The following is a 21708-nucleotide window of genomic DNA, read 5'->3' as shown; positions in this document are numbered from 1 at the left end:
CAGTTAATAAATCGTTCGCCCATCGCGAGTCAACAGTCATAAGGATCTCAGAGTTAATTTTGACACAAAACTCACTTTCACAGAACATATAAGCACTATCATTAAGCAATCGACGCGCATTCTAAGACTTCTGTACAAATTAACAGAAATACGGAATCTCTCTTCCTAAGCAACGTTCTACAAGGCAATAATTTCTCCTAAAATGGAATATTGATCACCCATCTGGGCAATGAGAGCTCCTACAAACCTATACCGGCTAAACCCAGTTCTAAACTCCTTCCTTGTAATAGTGCGTTATAAAGTACCTCGCATACATGCGATGAAAAAACACAAACTGCTACAAACGTCAAATATGCAATTACCTGACACTCGTCATATCAGTGACCTCAAATATTTGTATAAACTTACACATGATCAACAACTCCGCAAGGCTACTCTCAGAATTGTATTTCCGAATTCCATTCAAACAAACACGTAACACACATCTTTTTCATATACTATGACTTAGACTTTCAATAGTTCAATGTTATCTGTTCTACAGGTTTCCTAAATTATACAACGAAATGTTGTAGATTTAATTCTGAAGCTGCATATAACTCTGCACTACGACGTCATTTTAGTAGATAAACTTTAGTCAGCTACTGTCAAACCTAGGAAAAATTGAATTCAAATGTAGTCATGTTCTTTCAATCGGAAATGTAGCATACTTACACACTTCACTACCATCTCACTAATTTAGCATTTTTATTCCTCTACAATTTTTGCATTACGTGGCTTCTGCGTATTTCTGACCCTTGGTTATGTGGTTAAAATAGAAGAACGTACATTCAAGGGTACTATTCAGTTATACACTTGTACTTACCGGTAAGCTTATTTGAGTTCTTGCTGGAGCGAAGAGATATGAGTTGTATTTGTGGTTGATGTTTCCGATAGTTTAAAGTCAAGAAGTATTATAACGTAAGGTTACAACTAATTTTATTTGAAGCCAACAATGAAACTAAGATAGGCTTTTTCATCTTCCCAATAAACTAAGATTCACCTTTACAACTTTCTTTGTTCTATTAAGTAGTCAATAGTTTAACAACAGAATCAACTACACAGGACAAGATGCCTTTGCATTCCTCTTCCTCCACGAATTTGCTCCTTTTCATTCCTTATTCTTGGATATTTTTATTGTACGATCTTCTATTTTTAAGCATTGTAATTCAGGTTTCAGCAAACACCCGAGCACAAAGTAGTACAAGAAATCTACATAAACCAAAATCAACGTTAAAAAAGGAACCATTTTAGTACATCGATATCGTATCAACCGAACAGATATACATGAATATCGAATTCCTATTAATCTCAATTTCTACTAAAAACTTACCAAGTGTTTACAAAATTCACAAATTCTACAGTGAAAGTGTTTCCATTCTCATTGGGCGATAACCTCGGCGGGTCTCCTTGGACTACCTGATACAACTGCTCAAACACAGAATTCCACTTTGGGTAGGGAAAGTGACCAGTTGCTACCTCCATCAAGGTAATACCTAACGACCACACATCAGAACGAACATCGTAGCCACGGGCTCGCTGCGGGTCTATCCTCTCCGGCTAAAAAAATTTCAATGGTTGCACTTTAGAATTCACATTCATCACAAACATATACATAAAATGTTATAGATTTTACTTTTACCCAACTTGCCAATATAATGAAACATACATAATTATATATAGATATATATATATCGGGTGTTGCAAAATAAGTGTTACAACTCTTGCGAGGTGACTCCTGCCACTGAGGCAAGAAAAAAATTTCTCTTGAACTTTCGGCTATCGGACATAGTTTCGGATCTACAAGATGTCGAAAGCATGCGAAAATGACTTTCGGACGCCAATAGTTCGGAAACTATCCAACATACCATAAAAAGGGGTGGGTAAAAAATTCACTGAAGAAGTCATACCTGCTGTATTGAAGTTTGGATGTTTCACAATCCTACCATGCACGCGCAAGGGATTCGCCTAAGGACCGTAGGGAGTCCCGGATAATCTGACAAATGAAAATTGGTCTAAATGGATATGAATTGATAGGGTTTCTACCACGTAACAATATTCGTTTGTATTAAGTCGATATCTGGAACAAACACAAAATGGCGGACACGTTTTTACCCGTTGGGTGTGGTTGCATAATCACCAGGTACGGATGCTGGCCAACAGTGACGTTTTGAGTATTAAATGTAGCGAATTTGTACTCAAATGCTCTAGAAAGACATCTGGAGTGTCAGTAGAGCACAACAGATGAAGCAGGGTGATTCACATGTGTGGAAACACGTAGCGAAAAATGTTCAGAAATGCACTCATACTCAGCAAACTTGAGTTCAAAGCGTCGGAAATGTAAGAATTAGCGTCAAGAATATGAAAGCCATTGCCAATTCACCAATAATATTCCCTCCACCAATAATAAGGATGCAACTGAGGCCAAGTTGAAATTGTGCAAGGGGACTCACTAATAAACTGGGTAAACTAAATGAATGTCACTAGTGGGATCGCATGATCGATATTGAAATGTGGCCAATGTGCGTGTTGATATCGACATGTAGCTAATGGACAAATCTCAACATGTCCCACTACTGCTGAATTGTACGAAATATTAGGTTAACATGGACCTCTGTTGAATGCTATCTCCAACTTTTTAAAATTTCTTTTATGTATTTATGTTACGACGTGTAATATCTTTTTTTCTTTCTTTCTTTCGGTGTCGGTGCTGTGTGTAAATTGAACTTAAGGATCACGTACAATTCAAACCACCTGTGTTCTTACCAAGGATGAAACTCAGCCTACACGCACACAAAAATACGTACGAATATCTTTGCTACTACTAATCATTCTCAGCAGATTATATATATAACACATTACCAGCAAATATTATGGACCATTGAGTAGATTAAACTTACAGCCATATATGGACGACATCCCGCATCTCTCGTCCGAGCTATTGAGTCGACCAGTTGTCCTGAGATCCCGAAATCACATAACTTAATGTTTCCTCGTTTGTCCAGAAGAATGTTGCTTGGTTTCACGTCCCGATGGATTATTTGTAACTTCTCCTTTAAGTAGTTCAGGGCTTTCACCGTCTGCAAACAAAAATAACTCTTGCAATTATTCAATATTTAAAACAGGATTCAATGTCAGTGAATGTCTATTCCCGTGTGATTTAATGTTTGACAGAAGATTTTAACCAATTTTTTACCCTTTCTTCACGTTTTTAAATTCTTTTTGAGTCTTTAACAGGTTGAAGAAGGAAGTAGCATTTTCCGAAAGCACTACCTGTTGCATGTGCGGTGAGTAGTAGCCTTTTTGCTTTTTCTCATTGAATATTATCACCGCTCATAATATTTATTGAACAATTTATTTATTTATTGAACAATTTCCCAGATACAGCATAACTTTGCCATTTTACACAGGGACATGCTAACAAAAAAAAAAAAAAAGTATTGTGATAATGTACGGTCATGTTTGTTTACATTCCATGTACCGCATAGGCTGAATGAACTATAGGCATTCCGTTTTCTATGCTTGCATTATCTATAATTATGTATCCCATGAAGGAATAAAATAAATTATAATAATAATAATTAATACTTTATACAATTTTTGTTAGTGAAATATAATTGTGCAAATAAGAAATGCTGCAAGGGATAATACACTGTCCGTAATGTAACCATACTACCAAGTGATTTAACCCAAATTTAAAATTATTTCAGCAGTATACGTCAAATGTTTAACTCTTACAGAAAAATATAAGTCCCTAGTGCCATGGTGCACCTTAGCACAATGGTTAACCGTAACATATTTTTTTGTTCTGATGTAAAACTAAAAAAACATGGATCAGAGTATAAAAGTACATCGGCTATCGAAATAAGAGTTTCAGCTTAATGTTGAATGCACACTTAATAAACAAATATCTGTTGTGCTATTCCGTATTACAAAAAGCTCACAATCTTAAAACAAAAACTTACCGCAACCGTAATTTTCCCTAAGATGTTCTCTGGTATTCGCTGCTTTAATCTTTCATAGATAAATTTATAGAATTTGTCTAAAGATGTATCCATGAGTTCCATGCATATCCAACAGTCACCCTGCGAAGAAAAATAAAATTCATGACTTAACATGGAATACTCTGGTTTATTCCATTTAACCTAACACACAAAACAAGCCATCCCCGCACATTTTTGCCTTGAGTCTGCAAAACAAAACGTGAATGATGCTATGCCTCTATACTACCATCAACCGAAGTGCAAGGAGTTTTAGAAAATATCCAACATATATATATACAGAATCAACAAACTTTGATATTAACATATACATTTCTAGATTTTATTACATTAAACTCTATCTCCGGTTAGTATTCTAATATTCTATGTTAATGGTGCTATTCTATATCATGGTCAACGTACTGCTGGTTTTTGCACATAATTAGAGAACCTAAGACACCTTCCGCCCACCAGTGTAAGTCGAAATTGAACTCTAGGCTTGTGAAGAACTCAATAAATAGTGATCATGTAAAACCAGCTTACCGTCTCTGAAGAAGCAACTACAACATTAACAAAAAAATTGGCTACTTACCAATGATTCCTCCCTTGAAAAATTTAAAGATTTTGACGTTTCGGAACTCTCAGCTGGTTCCTTCCTCAGTGCCAAGGTAAAAAGGATTAAAACGGAAAAATTTAAAGATTCTGACGTTCGGAACCAGCTGAGAGTTCCGGAACGTCAAAATATTTAAATTTTTCAAGAGAGGATTCATTGATAAATAGCCAATATTTTGTTAATTTTGAATATCCCCCCATGCGCCCATGTAATTATAAGCAACTACAACCTTTACTTACTTCCTTAAAAAGGGCTCCATAAAATTGAACTATATATGGGCAGTCATTTGATTTCATCACAACCTCCAAGTCCATTAACAACTCCTTCTGCTCCTTCTCGTCCACTGTTGATCGTATTCTCTACAATACAGAAAAAGCATTTCATTATCATTGTTAAAATGTGTTTCTTAATATGATATACTAACAGTAATTTATGTGTTAAAATTAGATGACAAACAATTTATATTTCTTGTCCGATTAAATGTATTTGAAACGAAGATGGTAATGCTCCGATTAACTCAGCCCTTACCATGTTAGGATGAGAGCAAGGCAAATACCTAAACTCAACATTTGTATAGAATGCTATTAGAAAGGGAAGTATTCCTAGCAAAGTTCCCAAAGCAATGGATTAGTTCTTTGGCCTGCAAAAAATCTGGATATAAATTCAAATATTGTATACTGAGATGCTATACGGTGAAAGAATTAAAGCTGATACCAATTCAGGGTTCCCGCAAGAAAGTAAAGATCGATTTCCATGACTTTCCTTGACATTCCCTGACACAAATTCTTGAATATAAATGGGAAGATATGGGGTAAGTTCTATCATACTTTTTTTTTTTTTTTTTTTTTTTTTTTAACGGCTTCCTCCATCTCCATAGCCATCCAACACACTTCTTTAATTACCATTTACATATCTGTTACGTTCAATAGAATAACTGTTATTTACACATAATTTAACATGTAGGTATATAAGCATGATACAGTACCACATACATTGACATGCAAATTAACTTTTTTTTTTTTTTTTTTTTTGCTTCAAAAAACAATAAAAGCAATATAATATGCAGTCAAGAATATACTGCCAACTCCCCTAAGGCCTTATACTATCAATCCTAAAATGAAATGAAATGAAATCTGTAAGGTTTACGTTCCACGGCTATGCCGTCTACGCTAAAGGAGACGGCGATGGTGAGAAAATAATGCAATAGTGGAACGACTGAAGGGGGAAGAAACGAGAAAACTCACGCACACGGTGTTTATCCACCACAAAGTTCACCTGGCGCGAGCTGGGATCGAACCAAGGACCTCATGCAACAGAGGTGAACGCTCTACCACTAAGCCATCATGGCCCATTATCAGTCCTAATACTGCAACTCTTGAGACATGTTAATCCTCACATTTACATTTTTAAACATTTTTTTTCTTTCAGTTCTTGAATTTGTTCTACAAGAGCGTCTTGTTCTTGTTTATAACATTATTCCATTTGTTTCTTCTTTGGTTTCAATTTCTTAATTTCAGCACTTAGTGTTCCTTTTTCACATTTAATTTTACTTTCCTCTGCACTTTCGATTCGTTTCTGTTTAAGGTATTCATCATTGCGTCTCCGAGCTGAACGAACTGGGAGAAGCATTCTTCGATCAACAGGAATAGATTCTAAACCTCCATAGTATATAATTGCATCATGCATCTGCCTCTACGCTACCACAGAATCTTCAATTTGGTTTTCTACAATAAGGGTTTTATTGACTCAGAACATGCCTTTCACTGAGGCATTGTCGTGGGATGAAATTAAACATTTTCGTAACATGCCACAAATCAAAATATTCTTGTTTCTTGGACATTACCTCTGCAAAGAAGTAAAAAATGAAATGAAATCTTTAAATTTTACGTCCCACGGTTATGCCGGTTAGGCTAAAGGAGACGGTGATAATGAGAGATGAGTGAAATGGTGGAATGAAGAAAGTGGGAGGAAACGGGAGAACCCCGAGAAAACCCACGAGCACGGTGTTTGTCCACCACATAGTTCACTTGGCGGGGGCTGGGATCGAACCCGGGACCCCAAGCACCAGATCTGCAAAGAAGTAATCTAACCTAATGCTGCCCATCTTCTCTGAAGTCAAGAGACCCTAAATTTCAGTACAGAAAGACAAACTCTTTGCTTTCTCAGCTGCAGAATCAGATATTCTGTTACGCTCATGCAGAGTTTGTAAGATACGTTTCATCCTAGCCTGTGCAAGTTCTGGATTGTTCTCTTGTAACCTGGAGTCCAAAGCTGACAGAGCACGTACCAGTTTGTACTTCAGACGACTCCTTTTCACAATCTTCTTGATTGTAACCAACAAAAAGTTTCGACAACCTAGGCTGAAAGCTAGTTTATCTTTATCTGATGCCTCCAGTTCTTTCAATAGTAGTTTTTCTGTTTTAGAACTGATGTCCATGAAGATGACAAGACATAGTTCGATTTCTGCTTTTAGATGATCAATTATCTCCCCTCTCTGTATCTCAAACATAGTACTCTTCACATATCAATCTGTACAAATAATAGAGAGGAAACAATTTTACATTGAAAAAAAGAATGTTACACTTGCACATTTATGTTCCCTGACTTTCCATGACATTTTACGCAAAACGCATAATTTCCCTGACATGTTTTCGTTTCCCTGACATTCCCTGATTTTCCAGAATGTGGGAACCCTGTAATGAATTGCTGATGAAATTGTTTTTGACATCCTGAATTTACATGGCATTTTTTTAAATTTTGATACGCGAAGTGCTGTTAATGAGCAAAGCATTGAAACATACTGAAGCGTGTATACGAAACTACAGGGTCTTCATAAAAAGAATTACGGGATTCTAAACGCTTGTCATTCGTCTTGTGTTAAACTAATGCAATTTTATTTTAGCAGACTGTAACGAAACTTATGAAACTAGTTCCCTAAAAAGGCGAGATTGTTGCGTCATCAGGTTTCATTTCCGACTGACTTAACTAAACTGCGGAACGGTGTCCGCTGGGCAGTGAGATGATAAATCCAGTCGAGAAAGCATACGACTTTATTTGGTTAATTGAAAACTAAACCAGTGATCACTGTACAACTTAATTTCAGTTGTGAGTGTGAGGATTCCTACCAACATTGTATACGTAAATGGCTGAAACACTTTAAACAGGAAACATCTTGAAAGAAAAATCACACGGAAAGCCATGCCTATTCGAGAAAACTGTAGAACGAAACAGAGTGTCATGTGCGCTACGTCCCAAAAGTCTCTGAAATGTCGAAGCTTGAAACTTGCGATCCTGTAATTCACCATACAATATGGACGTGCATTTCAGTTGTCACGTTCATGCAGTTATGAGCAGAAGGTTTCCTGACAGATGACTTGGCAAAGGAAAGGATCTATTGATTGGCCTACTCGTAGGCCTAACCTGGCACCTTTGGCCTTTTCCTTTGAGGATACGTAGAAGATTTGGTGTAGGCTCAGAAAATTCAAGATTTAATTAACCTTAAACAGCGAATAAAGAACACAATCACATCCATCCCACCATACATACTGGCGCGAACATGGCGGAAATAGGACATCCGTTGGATATGTGAACGACCGACAAACAGGTATGCATATCGAAATCTACTAGATGTAAAATACGCCACAATATTTACAAAATCCTACCAATCCATTTTCGGATCTTCTGTAACCACTACACAGTGCTCTTCAATTTTATATGTGTTGAGTAAAGAAAGTAACACAGTTGGTCTGGATCAAAGTGTGCGATGGGTCTGTGTGCAACACTGTGCCCTTACCTTGACTGCCATGACTGTATTCTTCTTCCTATAAACCATTTTATTCACTGTACCAAACGCTCCTCTTCCTATTTCACCCAAGTCCTGAAGGTCATCCGAAGTGAAATCATACACCTTGCAAAAACAAGGAAACAAAAGTACATTCAGTTTTCTATGCTTATTAGTAAATAATAAATTAAACATCAGATTTGATATTTACGACGGAATAAAACTGAATCAATATTTAAAGTTAAAAGATGATTGAATGATTGAATATCATAAAATGAACCAAATGTAATAAGTAAATTTGTCCCGTTACATATCAAGCCACACACTCTATTTGAACTTGTTGTTCTTTTAACGAAAACGTATCTGCTAAACACTGAATCTATAACTATGATTCTCAACGATGTTCTTAGAAATTATATCAAATAACGCCCAAAGTTGGAAGTTTTAAATATTTTGTTGTTAAAAAAGAAATAGGTGTGTATGAACAAATTAAACACTATTATTCGAAAATAGTCATTTCATTAAAACAACGTCAATATAGAAAACGACCTGCAGCATACTTTCGAGAATACTATAGATCTAAATTTAACCCAATACTCACTTACCTGCTCAGGAGACAATTGCAATTTTCCAGTGGACTGCATACTCTGAGACATTTGGAACCTCCCTCTGGAAGACACCAATATTAAGTAAGTTTAAGAATATTTTTCTAACACAAATTTAGTTGCAGCATTAACAAGGAAGATATTGAATGCTTCAACTTGAAAATCTTTCTTTCAATAAACACAAGTATAACTCCAAAAGAGAATCTAAGATTATTACACCACTTTTTCTTTCACATTCTTGAATAGAAATATAAAGAACATGATCACAAACATGACTTAGCGGTAGTTTATTCAGAAAAATCTCATTATATATGTAATATACTCTACTACAAATATTGTATTTATGAATAAACAGTACAGCTATTGTATCATTTTGTTGGTGTTAACAAATACTCGTGAATAAGTATTTATCAACACCATCTCCCTGAATATTATTTCAGGCTTTCTAGACAGAAATTCACGATTTCTTAATTAAATGCTCTCAAATACTTCACGATGTTGAGACAGAGGATTCTACAGCGTGTTTCAAAACAACATCGTCAACGTTTGGGAGGTGTTTCCTGACGCCACGGTAACACAAAAAGTCTAGATCAACCTGGGTGCACAAATGATTCCTTTCGGAATTATAGGTTGCCGAAAACATGAAAAAAATGAACTTTAAAGATCCATATCTCCAAAACTATGGGATCTACCGTAGTCGGGTCAAAACTTCACTTAAGAACTAATATGTATGCTATCCAAATATCTAAGTTTTAGAATCTTGTGGTACTTCCACAACAATTTTTATAGAGGGAGTTTGGCTACAGGCATATAGTTTAAAATTTATTTTATCATGTTTTCAGCAGCCTATAACTTCGAAACAAAGCAATTGTACACCGAGGTTGGTCTATACTTTTGGTCTTATCTTGTTATAAGGAATCACCTCCCACACATTGTCGGTGTTGTTTTGACCTACCCGGAAGGAATGGAACCACGCGTGCTAATCATTCGGTTACATAGAAGTATATTTTCACATCTGTTACTAGAAGAAAATATTTTAAAGTTAAAATGTCGTGTTTCTAGTATTTATCAATCTTACGAATGGTGTATACCAAGTTCTAATGTAATTACGTGAATCCTGAATAGCATTGAAGAAACATGAATAACATTTTATGATTTCTTATTTGATCACAGCAAATGTTCCAGAAGTGTTTCTAAATAAAAAAAATAAATAAATAATAAATCTAGAGTATGGGACCATGGGAAACAAAGCGATCAGGGGTCTCGGGTATGTTGTCAGCATAATTCTGCTGGCACTATTTCTTGTCTTCCAGATAAAAGTTATCTTCTTAATTACAGAAAGCCCATAATTGACTTAGTCAACCTAGAAGATCTCGCGAAGTAGCACATGTATGAACACGGAAGCAGAATACAAGAAAATTTTAGGGTGGGAGTCTCTTATAATACTATACAGAGAATAACAGCTACAAATATTGAGAAGAAAAGTTCATACAAACAATCTTTGAATTGTTAAATGGTTTTTCGCGTAAATCGAATTTACGTCAAGGATATGAAATATGCCCTTTTATACATCGCGACAAAACATAGCCAATTTTTTCCTCGAAGGTCAAGATCTAAGGGTTTACTTGTCCCTACCATAAATCCTTCATTGTAACTAGATTTCGGCGTTGCCGCATCAACTCAGGTAGAACTGTATAAAGCTCTCAGTATGGCTAACCCCATTACGCTTATCATAGTAGCCCGAGTCCGTGCAGATTTCTAAACACATTACCCCACAGAAATGAGTGCCATAAATCCAGGCCTTCTAAAGGCTGTTGCGCCAGGAATTTAGTTATCGTTATTATTATTGCTAATAATAATACGTAATATTAGTAATAGGCTTAATAAAGATTCTGTCTGTTTATCTGCTCTGCTTGTAAGTATATTATTTCTAACTTTAAGATATAGTTATACAGGTCAATATATAATTGATCAGTTTCTTTCTAATCTGATTCTTCACATGTATAAAAACTGGACAAACTACAAATTAGGATACTATACACAGGAAATTAATAATGATAGCTTTATTACTCAGATATTAACCTGCATACATTAATACATGTGAGGATTTAGGTACTTATATGGCTTTTAATCATGTCTTTTTTTAAAGAAAAAAAGTTTTAAATTGTAATTATAGACAGATGGTCTGTCGAATAATAATAATAATAATAATAATAATAATAATAATAATAATAATAATAATAATAATAATAATAATGTTTTCCCAGGACATTGAACAAAGTTATCGTGTCTTGCAAAATATTTTTGATGGAGACAAAGATCATGTTGTCATCAAGATAGATCAATCGTCCTCAGAAACTGAGGAAAACGAAAAAGAGGACATATTTTGAACTCTTGAAGTGTTAAGTTCCAATTGTTTATTTTATCTATTTATGTGAGAATTTTCAAAATAATGTTCAATCAGGTCTGATGTAGTGCTTTATGAGATTGATTCTAAGTTGCATGAAGGCAATAATAATAATAATAATAATAATAATAATAATAATAATAATAATAATAATAATAATAATAATAATGCTATTTATAAAAGACTATCATTAGTGCATCACGCTAACTCCTAATAGTAAATCACGTTGATACTCACTGCAATAATATAATGCAATAATTTAGATTTGAGCATTTATATTAATGTATCCGCAAGTTCGTTGGTCAGTTAACTAAAAAAAATAAATGTGAATGCAAACAATTAGAGCTCTTAAGTATTGACTTTAACCTATAATTAGTGCTTGAACTTTTCGGGTAAGCTGTACCCGCCCGATACCCATTGCGTTTGGTTTACTCGATCCTTAGACCTGATAAACTCGTTTGGCCTGTTTGGACCGTTTGACCCGATAGACTTGTTATGAGTTCGTACATGATAATTAGAACAATTTGTGTTATGATAATAAAGTGGAACAACACATCATTTACAATAATGACACACGGGATTATCAGGTCATCCCTATTCATACGGTTCAATCGGACAAATCCGATTCATACGGGTAAAAATACAATATCGGTCTAACGTGCGGTCCAGGATCTATTCTATTTTCCGAGCATTACCGAAAATGCAAGTTGCCCGAAACGGCTCGGACGTAAAAACTATTATTATTATTATTATTATTATTATTATTATTATTATTATTATTATTATTATTATATTAATAGGAGAGAAAATTACTTATTGAATGACGTGTACGTATTTTATCCATATTTTAAATGGTTATTCTGGTTTTATGTCTATGCTTATTGGTTTGCAACACTCAGAAAAAATAATTCGAGACTTCATTGTTTACCCTGGCGACAGGGAGAGCGGCTAAGCTTTTGTAATACCGGCAACATCCAACTGTTGACAAATCGCACGCGGCCGCTAACAACCATATGACAGTTTTACTGCTGATAAGAAAACTTGGTTTAGCTTTGAAAACCACTATAGGCTAAGGGAGACGATGAAAAAGGCAAACGATAATGGAATGAGGAAGTGGGAGGAAACGGGAGTACCTCGAGAAAACCCACGAGCACGACATGTCCACCACAAACTTACTTGGCCGGAGATCGACCCAAGGACCCCACGCACCAGAGGTAAGCGCTCTACCACTGAGCCATCGTGCTTCGCTGTCGCAGGTGCAATGTACTCCAGCGTGCTTCTTAGTTTATGACAAATGCAGCATTGTTAATACCTCATTCATTAGATGGATTCAAAATAGAACTGAGAATTGTAATATTATTTACTTCAAATGTAAGTACCGTTCACAAATTTTACTTGGGGACATCAATCTACCCCCCCCCCCCGAGTTTCAGAAACATACATTTTAATAAATTGTATAATAAAAAACGTGAAGCTCTTATGTCAATGGACAATCTTGCCTCTCACCCCCTTCCCCCCGCAAAATCTAAATGACGCTATTGTACTTAGATCGAAAATTTCTTACGTATGTCGAATTTAGGGGGGCTATCTCTATATCTAAAGCTTACAAGACCCATGGACTGACTGTCGTTCCTTCTCACTTTTTCTTTTCAGCACCGAGGTTATACGATATAAGTTAATATAATTCAACATATGATATAGCGGGCAATCCTTAAAGATCTGTTTACGAAATTACAAATTATTACACCTAACACGAATGAATGGCCCAGCCTCAGTTTTCTTCTATCGTCATATGGTATACTGATGTGAAAAGAACATCAAGAAACAATTACCCAAATTTAGGACTCAGCATTTAAAATAATAATAATAATAAAATGTTAGCCTAAATGTACGAGAACATACCTTTCCTGTAAGTTCTGAATCCAATGAAAAGTTAATTTTATCTATCCAAAAATATCACAAATAAATGAATCCTAATACTTTGAGACATGTTTCTTGCTAGTTCTTGTCACACAAATGCATACCTCAAACTTGTTACTTATCTTCACTGGCTGGTATCGTTAACAAAAATGGAGGTAATGAATTTCTCTTCACTCTGCTTGTCATTATTACTTAGGATTCCTTACATTATTGTTAGATTTTCGGCTGAAACTGCAAATAAACTCTCAAAGTACTCAACTTGCTCTTCTTTGAAATGACATAAAATCTTTCATTTTAACATTCCAAGATTATGCCCTTTAGGCTGAGAGAGACGATGATTAAAACAAGTGAATGATGATAGAAGAATTAGTGGAATGATAAAGTTGGAGGAAACGGGAATATCCCGAGAAAACTCACGGGCACAATGTTGTCCACCACAAACTTATTTGGTCAAGAATAGAATCACGGGCCCCCACACACAATACAAGAACAAATGCAACATGATGTGTTGTATGACGATAAAACGGCCAACTAATATAGGACATGAGGTGAAGTTCAATAGAATTGAAACAAGAACGTTTGGAAGTGTGTGGAGTGTTTCTTCCCAATAATCTACACAATACTAAGTCACAGATTCATCAATAAATTTAGATCGACTTATTTAATTTTACGTATCAAGACCCTGACCACTGAGAACCGAATCTCACATCTACATGCATGCCAACATTCAAGGTTAAGTCATCATCTCGTGTAGTGAAATATCACTAAAGCGTAACTAATACTTTTTTGTCCTATTACCGAATTCTCTGTCAAAGCCAGGTCTAGTCTAATTATCTACACGCCGGCAACAAAGTTCCATTACCTCTAAGTATGATGATAACGAATACTTCTTGTTTGCACTGCAGGTCCTATGAACTAAACAATGGCTGATACGTCCACTTACACTATCGAACAACGCATTATTACGAGTTGGCTACATGACAGAAATCAAACAGGTAAGACTATTGAAAAAAAAAAAAAAAAGTTTCTGTTGCACATTAAACGGGATCCTTCTCCGAAAGAAACCACTTTTGAAATAGAAACATAAAATCTTCGTAGGTAAAATGAAATGATCTTTTCATTTTACGTCCCACAATTATGCCGATTAGGCTAAAGGAGACAGCGATGATGAGAAGTGAATGCAATGGTGGAATTAATAAAGTGGGAGGAAACAGGAGAACCCCAAGACAACCTACGCACACGGTATCTGTCCATCACAAAATCCACTTGGCGCAAGCTGGGATCGAACCAAGGATCCCATGCACCAGAGGTGAACGCTCTACCACTGAGCAACCGCGTTCCTCTCTTCTCTATATGAGGTCAGGATAAGAAGAGACGTGGAGGTGTTCCACCAGAGAAGAAGCATGCAGTTTCGTCCAGGAGTAGTGGAGCAATCGCCAACAAAATCGACGAATAAACGGTCTGCGGAATTGAATATATATCCCGATCGGATATGCAGAAGCATATGAAGCAAGAGTTATACTTGCAGCGTTCAAGAATTACCTGATAATGGCATGTATTGGAGGAAGGAAACACGTGAGGCTCTACTTTACGTGTTCGACACAGTATCAAAGCGCCGTAAAGTGATCTTTTCAGATGATGATCACGAAAACTCGTTTATTTACTTTTCGGTTCAAGAAAAATCCACACTTGTACCAAGAGTTGGAAGATAACGCCCTGCAGGTGATAATATAGGCACCGATGGACAGAAGACGCTTGTTTTTGGTCGTTTTTCCCTGACGATGTTGTGAATCAATATCGGTACCTGAACATGTTATGCAATTGGTCCCGCTCTTAGGAAGAGCATGAAATTAAGGAAACAGTGGACATCTGCTCTTTATGCCATTACAGTACGCAAATATCTTTATGATGTGTTTCCTGGGCGCTGGATTGGTCGTGGGTTATTTGTGCTCGCAGTACCACTTGCCTAGCCACCACGAAGCCAAGACATCGCCACATGTGATAATGCACTGAATGGATTCATAAAGGATGTCATGGAAAACAACTGATGAACTAAAAGATGTTGAGAGACAAGCTTCGCACAGAACGTGGAAGCGTATTATCCTTCGCAATGGAAATGACAGTGCACAGACTATCCGTTGGATCATTACTGGTTTATATCCGATGAGAATGTCACAAATTCATTGTAAATTAACAACAGATATCCCAGAGAACATCTGTTTCATTTTGTTTGTGTATGATATAGAGGTAATGCGATTTTATGACCATCATCCAGTGTACTTCGCAGTGAAACTAAGCCAATTGATCACGAGTAGGGTGTCAAAATTCTTTCCTCGGTGTTTTTAAAGGATATACAGAAAACTGGAAGAGTTAGAGTGCTGGGATAAGCGAAAATTAAAACAGAGATACCACGCGTAAAGAACTAAGTTTTTGTTAAAGAGAAGTTCACTTTCACACATCAGTTAATGACCTCCCGATAGAAAGCACCCTTGCATCAAAATGCCAGGTCCTTGCAAAAACGTTAAAAATATTAAAGTATCGATAAAGCCCAACAGTCATCTCATTCTATAGTGACTCAAAAACATATTAACTTTATATTGAACAGAGAAATAACTTCTTGTGGTACTGTGTTCGTTTCTACACAATCTTGTGTTCAATAATAAGAAAATGAAGGAACGTACACATAACGTATTTGAACACTTTCTAAAGTACCTCATAGACGAAGACCAATATCAAAATTTGGAAATATACACACGCATAGTACTTACCACATACTAGAGGTAGTCGGGTTTATATCCGACCAACTTGGGCAATACTGTTGTCACCTTTGTGATTGAGTCTGAAGTATGCAACTCATATCGTTACCAGTGTGGTGCATCAAATTGTCGATGCCGAAGTACCGTGAAAGATAAATGGCCCCAAAAGTAAGTTATTATTGGGAAGGGTACACCATAGATCTTTTCCACACAACAGAAGAGGAGTGACACTGTCAGAAAAACTGTTTGAGTCGGAGGAACCACTGTTAAAGATATATTGGCTAGGCAAACAACATGGCCCATGCTGATATATTCGCAAACAAAAGGGGTCCATTCGAGACTATCAGCAAAAAAGTCACCTGAGATGCTTCGTAGAATTTGTCAACTGACCACCCAAGAGAATCCACCATTTCAGCGTGCCGTGGCCTTGTAATTTTTTTTTTTTTTTTTTTTTTTTTTCAGTGTTGCGTACATAATAGTTGGGTTCACAACTTCCTTCCGCACTACATTGCTGAACGTAAGACAAACTGTACAAAAGACACTTGGGGTGATCAAAATGGGAAACGACTCTCACATTCGATGTGGCCACATTTATCGTGCGTAATGTTCCAAATTTGGGCAATTATGTATCGTGATACTTCTTGCAAAGCACCTACCGGGTTTTACAGTCGGCGCTTTGTCCTGTTAGGAATCATGATTATCATTGAATACGGTTACGATGAGAAGTTATGTAAGTGAACAAAAACGTGAAGATGAAAGCGGACTGCTTCGAGGAATCTATTATGATCCCAATTTATTCCTCGTTTATATAAAGGCAATAAGAAGCAGGTATGGATTCACACGTACAAAGCCACCACTCATACTGCGGCGTAATTCCTCTGGGTTTTATCATGACATAGAGCAGGAAACGTGAGTTCATATTATTCTATTCCATGTTATTCGTACGCGATTTTTGCGCATTTGGGCTGTTAAAATAACATCTACTACATAGCGTCAATGACTTAGGGGAAACCTGCAGAGAGGAACGAGATCCTATGTCAGTGCTGCAACGCAGTTTATTACAGTGAAAATTTCGATGTCAGGCCTCTAATGCTGATAGTGCGATGGAATGCAAACAGTGGTCACTGCATGGCTTTTCATACCGTTAAATGCACTTTGAAAATCGGTCGAATATAAACCAAACAACCTTCTGTATGATTTGTCATTTCGTGATGCTGAAAACTCAAAATCAAATACCTGAAGCGAAGTCTTCGTAGGGAAAGACTTGCGCATTTTTTTCATTTGACTCAAAAAAATCACAAACACCATTCGACACAGTTCAGTGCAATACCTGCAGACAAGTCATGCTACCCTACCAAGTCAGATTAAATTCGCCATCCAAATTTCCATTGCATTTTAGATTTCATGCTATTAACACACTTTCTTCAATATATTTAGGTTATGCATCTCAACTAAGAGTATTATGATTGTAAAAATAATAAAAATGTTACGAGGAATGTCATAGAATAGAAAAAAAAGTGAACAAACAATAATTGTGTTATTTAGTCTAAATTAAGGCATTTTAACAGCAATACATGCAATACATTCCATAATTAGTACAAATGTAGCAAAGCAAAGAGTAATACAAAGTAATATCAAACAATAAAATACGAGAAGTATCAACATACTTGGCTAACCGATTACTGAGAATAAGTGTTAAGTAAATTCGCTATAGACAATTCCCCAGTTACGTAAATTCGTACGTAAAAACTTCCGATATAAGTAAAATTTACGAATGATACTTACATCTGAAGCAAGAAGTAGTAATTCTATTAATTTTCTAAATTATATTCCGAGAGCCATCTTGTGAGGCATGAACTAATTAGGAAATTAACTTATTAATTATTTTTTTATTTTTTAATAGCGCTGTCGGAAGAATATAAGGTTCTGTAAAAACATATTACGCAAATCAATTTTTGGATTGCATATGATTAAACGATTTATATATTTTTTTCGATTTTTTTTCATACGTTTTCATGGCTATCTTACGTTAATGCTAAAAATTCGACGTATATACATTTCGACTTATGCAAAGAGTCTTGGAACGATCTACTTACGTAAGTCGAGGACTGTTTGCATATTCTTTCTTCGGAGTTTCATATTCTCATTCAAGCGGAATCAGACCTATTGTCTTTGGCTCTCTCAGACCTTCCTCACAATCAGATTTTATTAAAAGTAAATCAAAAGTTCTGATTTACTTGCTTTTTTGGACATTGCAGTTTACAAGTTTAACAGAACATTCCGCCTCAGCTCTACGGATAGTATTTTGGATATACTCTGCTCCAAATTAAATACTTCCACGTTCAGGGAAGCCTCTAACTCTTTACAAGAAACCATATTCGATATAAGTTTACTAAGATTTTCTTGTTTTGATGAGACTCATTACCTCTTCAATTTATTACCATACTAACAAAATATATATAGAATGGTATATATTCAGAATAATGGAAAATATTATTGCAGGCTCTCATTTAAGACGTCCAAAGTACACAATTAAAAGGAAGCAGTTTTGCTAGCTTATTTCTAATTTAATACAAGGGTGTATCAAAAAATTAGGTGAATTTGTCTCTAAAACTTACTTTTTTGTGTTGCTAATAAATTTTTTGTATGTTACAGATACCAAGGTGAGGGGAGTCTGGCGGCTTTTACAACCTTCTATGTCAACCTGTCTGGCACCTAGAGTAATTTAAAAATGGCGGATCAATTTGACCATTACTCCAAGAAAGAGGTGCGTGGTGGTGTTATTCGTTTTTTATGGGCCAAGGGACAGAAACTATTGACATTCATCGAGAATTCGTTGAGGTTTATGGAGAGAGTCTCATGTCATGGAAACAAGCGTATGTGTACGACACATTAGCAAATGATAGGACTGTGACAGATTGTGACAGATGTGGCAGACCACCAACGTCCGTCACCGACAGGAATGTGTGACGTCGATGCGATGATTCGTGAAAAAAGAAGACTGAGGTTGCATGACATTGCAAATCTCATATGATTCAATGAGGAGTGTCTCCCATGGCCAATTTGGCTCTAGGAATTTCGATGTGCTAGTTGTCAAAACATTTGCGGGAGAACCAAAATATTCTGACCCTGCTCACGCGATAGGCCAACTGGGAATTTCTTGACCATCCTCCGTACAACCCTAATTTAGCTCTTTTCGATTACTTTTTTTTAAGCTCTAAAGAAACACTTCCGCGGGTGGCGTTTCGATATACTGGAAGAGGCACAACAGGCTACGGTTATCTAGTTAGGTAAACCTTGAGCAACATTTCTTCGCAAAGGGCATGGACGATTTAGTTCATGTCAGAATGAATGTTTCGACTGCATTGGTTCCTACGTCGAATGTTAGTGATATACCATGTGTCAAAACATGATACAGAGTTTCAGATATTTATCGCTGCACGTTTTTAGGTAAATTAAAAATTCACCTTACTTTTTGATACACCTTCACCTTTGTATGTTCCTCGCTACTGGATTCCGTTACGTTATTTAATGTTTGCCACTCCGTCACTTCGTTGTAGAAACATCGTAATATCATCTACAAAAGTAAACAACAGAATCCACGTTGACAGAAGTGAGGGAGCTATATTAACTGAACTTCATAGTTTATAGCTATACGTTGACCCTGATATGGTAGTACAAAACAAGTAGAAACAATATCCCACTCACATAGCATTTTTCGACAGGACAAACATGACATGAGAAGGTTCCGCCTCGTGATCACTCATGTAATATCTAGCAACTCCGAACAAATCTGATAGTAATGCTTTATAATTGCAGCTCCCCAAGTTTCTGAATGGCTGGAGCACTTTTCAAGAGGTGAAATTCGCCAAGGAACAGCACGTGAAATATTGTTACATTTATTATTTCTTTCCTATCTCTTTGCAGAACTATTTAAGAAATATCTCTAAGAGCGCTAGCGAAGTGCAATCTAGTAATCGTGAGTTTATAGAAATAAAGGCGCCTTTGCCTGAGCTATTTGCCTTTTCCATTTGCATCACCTGTTACCGTCAATATGAACCTTAGAGACTGTTGCTGTAATTAAATTATAGCAGAGGCATTTTCTTTATGTACAATTCCAAAAAACTCAAAGGTTCACTCTGCTTTCCTGTTAATCACTAAATAACTTCCAAAATGACGCCAACACTCAAACTTCCCGCTAGCGCAACACATTTGCCAATGTTTCCTCAGACGTTGCCTTATCTCCGAAACTTCCCGGTGCAGCCTTGGCCCTCTTTTTAAATACATAAATAAGCAGGAGTGTCACGTGTACACCAGTGAAGGAGTTTGGTTAGTATGGCATAATATTTCCTAATACAGAACTCAGAAGTACAAGTGATTTCTAATTTCACTTTTAAGTAGAAATATTACAAAGGAGTTAAAATATATACTTAGGACGCTCAACAGAAAACTGCTTCTCACTATATAGTACTGTTTCTGCTCTACAGTGATCAACGTTAAAACTGGATACGGTTGATTTCTACCACTTCCGTTTTGAATAAAGGATTAAGAGAGAAGATAGCTACTCTTCTTAGAACTCTAAATATCTTCCAAAGCAGTTTCTTGCTATCTCATAGTTTTTGCTCTACGTAGATCAATACTGAAACCGGAAGTTGTAGTGGAATTCTATCACTTCCGGTTTTAGAGAGTTAAGGATGCACAGGAAACGTATTCTTAGGACGCTTAATCGATTGTAAGAAACCGCTTCTCCCTATATAGTACCGTTTTTGGCCTATAGTGATCAACGTTAAAACCGGATATGGTTGATTTCCACCATTTCAGGATCACCTCGATCTGTAACTTTTGACCATCTATCGTCTTGACCAAAATTGATGGAATTCTATCAAACAGTTCTGGAGACTTTTGTGTCCCGGACAGATGCACATTTTTCTTTCAGTTTAACGTCCCAAGATTATGCCTTTTAAGATAAGGGAGACGGATGATTAAGGCAAATGAATGGTGACGTGAGAATTGATGGAATGAGGACGGGGGGGGGGGGGCTGGAGTAGCCGAGAAAACTCACGAACACGATGATGCCCACTACAAACTTACTGGCCGGGAATCGAACCCAGAAACGGATACACAAAGGACAGACGAGGTAATATATAAAGGACTTTTGGTTGCTAACCTAAATGCCTTAATAATCAATAATAATAATAATAATAATAATAATAATAATAATAATAATAATAATAATAATAATAATAATAATAAACCTACAGCTCATTTTGATCTAGCACGACTCGGAACACCACCTATATGTTCCGAGCTTGAAAAATTTATTGATACACAAATGCCTTCAAAGCAGCCGAACAATTACTGACCGAAAGCTGCTTCTACTCGCTCCCTTTTTGTGACACTAGTACTCGCGCGGGAGTCCAATAGAAGACACCCAAATTGATATTTGTTTTATTACAATAAAAATATTTTTCATTTAATAATTAAGACAATGTAGCGTAACTCTAGACATGTTTTTTAAAAAAATATTTGCTACAATCAGATTTTTTGAACTCGTTTTGAGACATTTTTAAATATTTTTTCATCAGGACTTCTGGCTAGCAACACAAAAGT

General features: G+C 36.2%; 1 protein-coding gene across 3 annotated transcripts in view; it reads right to left on the bottom strand.

Moving 5' to 3' along the window:
- Positions 1–21708, bottom strand: part of Mkk4 (dual specificity mitogen-activated protein kinase kinase 4) — a 70206-nt gene that overhangs the window by 16348 nt on the left and 32150 nt on the right. For all 3 annotated transcript variants that reach the window (XM_081732229.1, XM_081732231.1, XM_081732232.1), the window contains 6 exons: positions 9016–9079; positions 8423–8536; positions 4869–4988; positions 4002–4121; positions 2937–3116; positions 1370–1596 (listed from right to left, as the gene is read on the bottom strand). In XM_081732229.1, the coding sequence (XP_081588355.1) occupies positions 1370–1596; positions 2937–3116; positions 4002–4121; positions 4869–4988; positions 8423–8536; positions 9016–9079 (825 nt within the window). The remainder of the gene's footprint in view (positions 1–1369; positions 1597–2936; positions 3117–4001; positions 4122–4868; positions 4989–8422; positions 8537–9015; positions 9080–21708) is intronic.

The sequence above is a fragment of the Thermobia domestica genome, chromosome 11, assembly GCF_964235325.1.
Source record: "Thermobia domestica chromosome 11, izTheDome1.hap1.1, whole genome shotgun sequence".
In the NCBI taxonomy this organism is placed as follows: Eukaryota; Metazoa; Arthropoda; class Insecta; order Zygentoma; family Lepismatidae; genus Thermobia; species Thermobia domestica.
The sequence above is the reverse complement of the archived record's forward strand: the minus strand, read 5'-3'. Positions and strand labels throughout refer to the sequence as shown.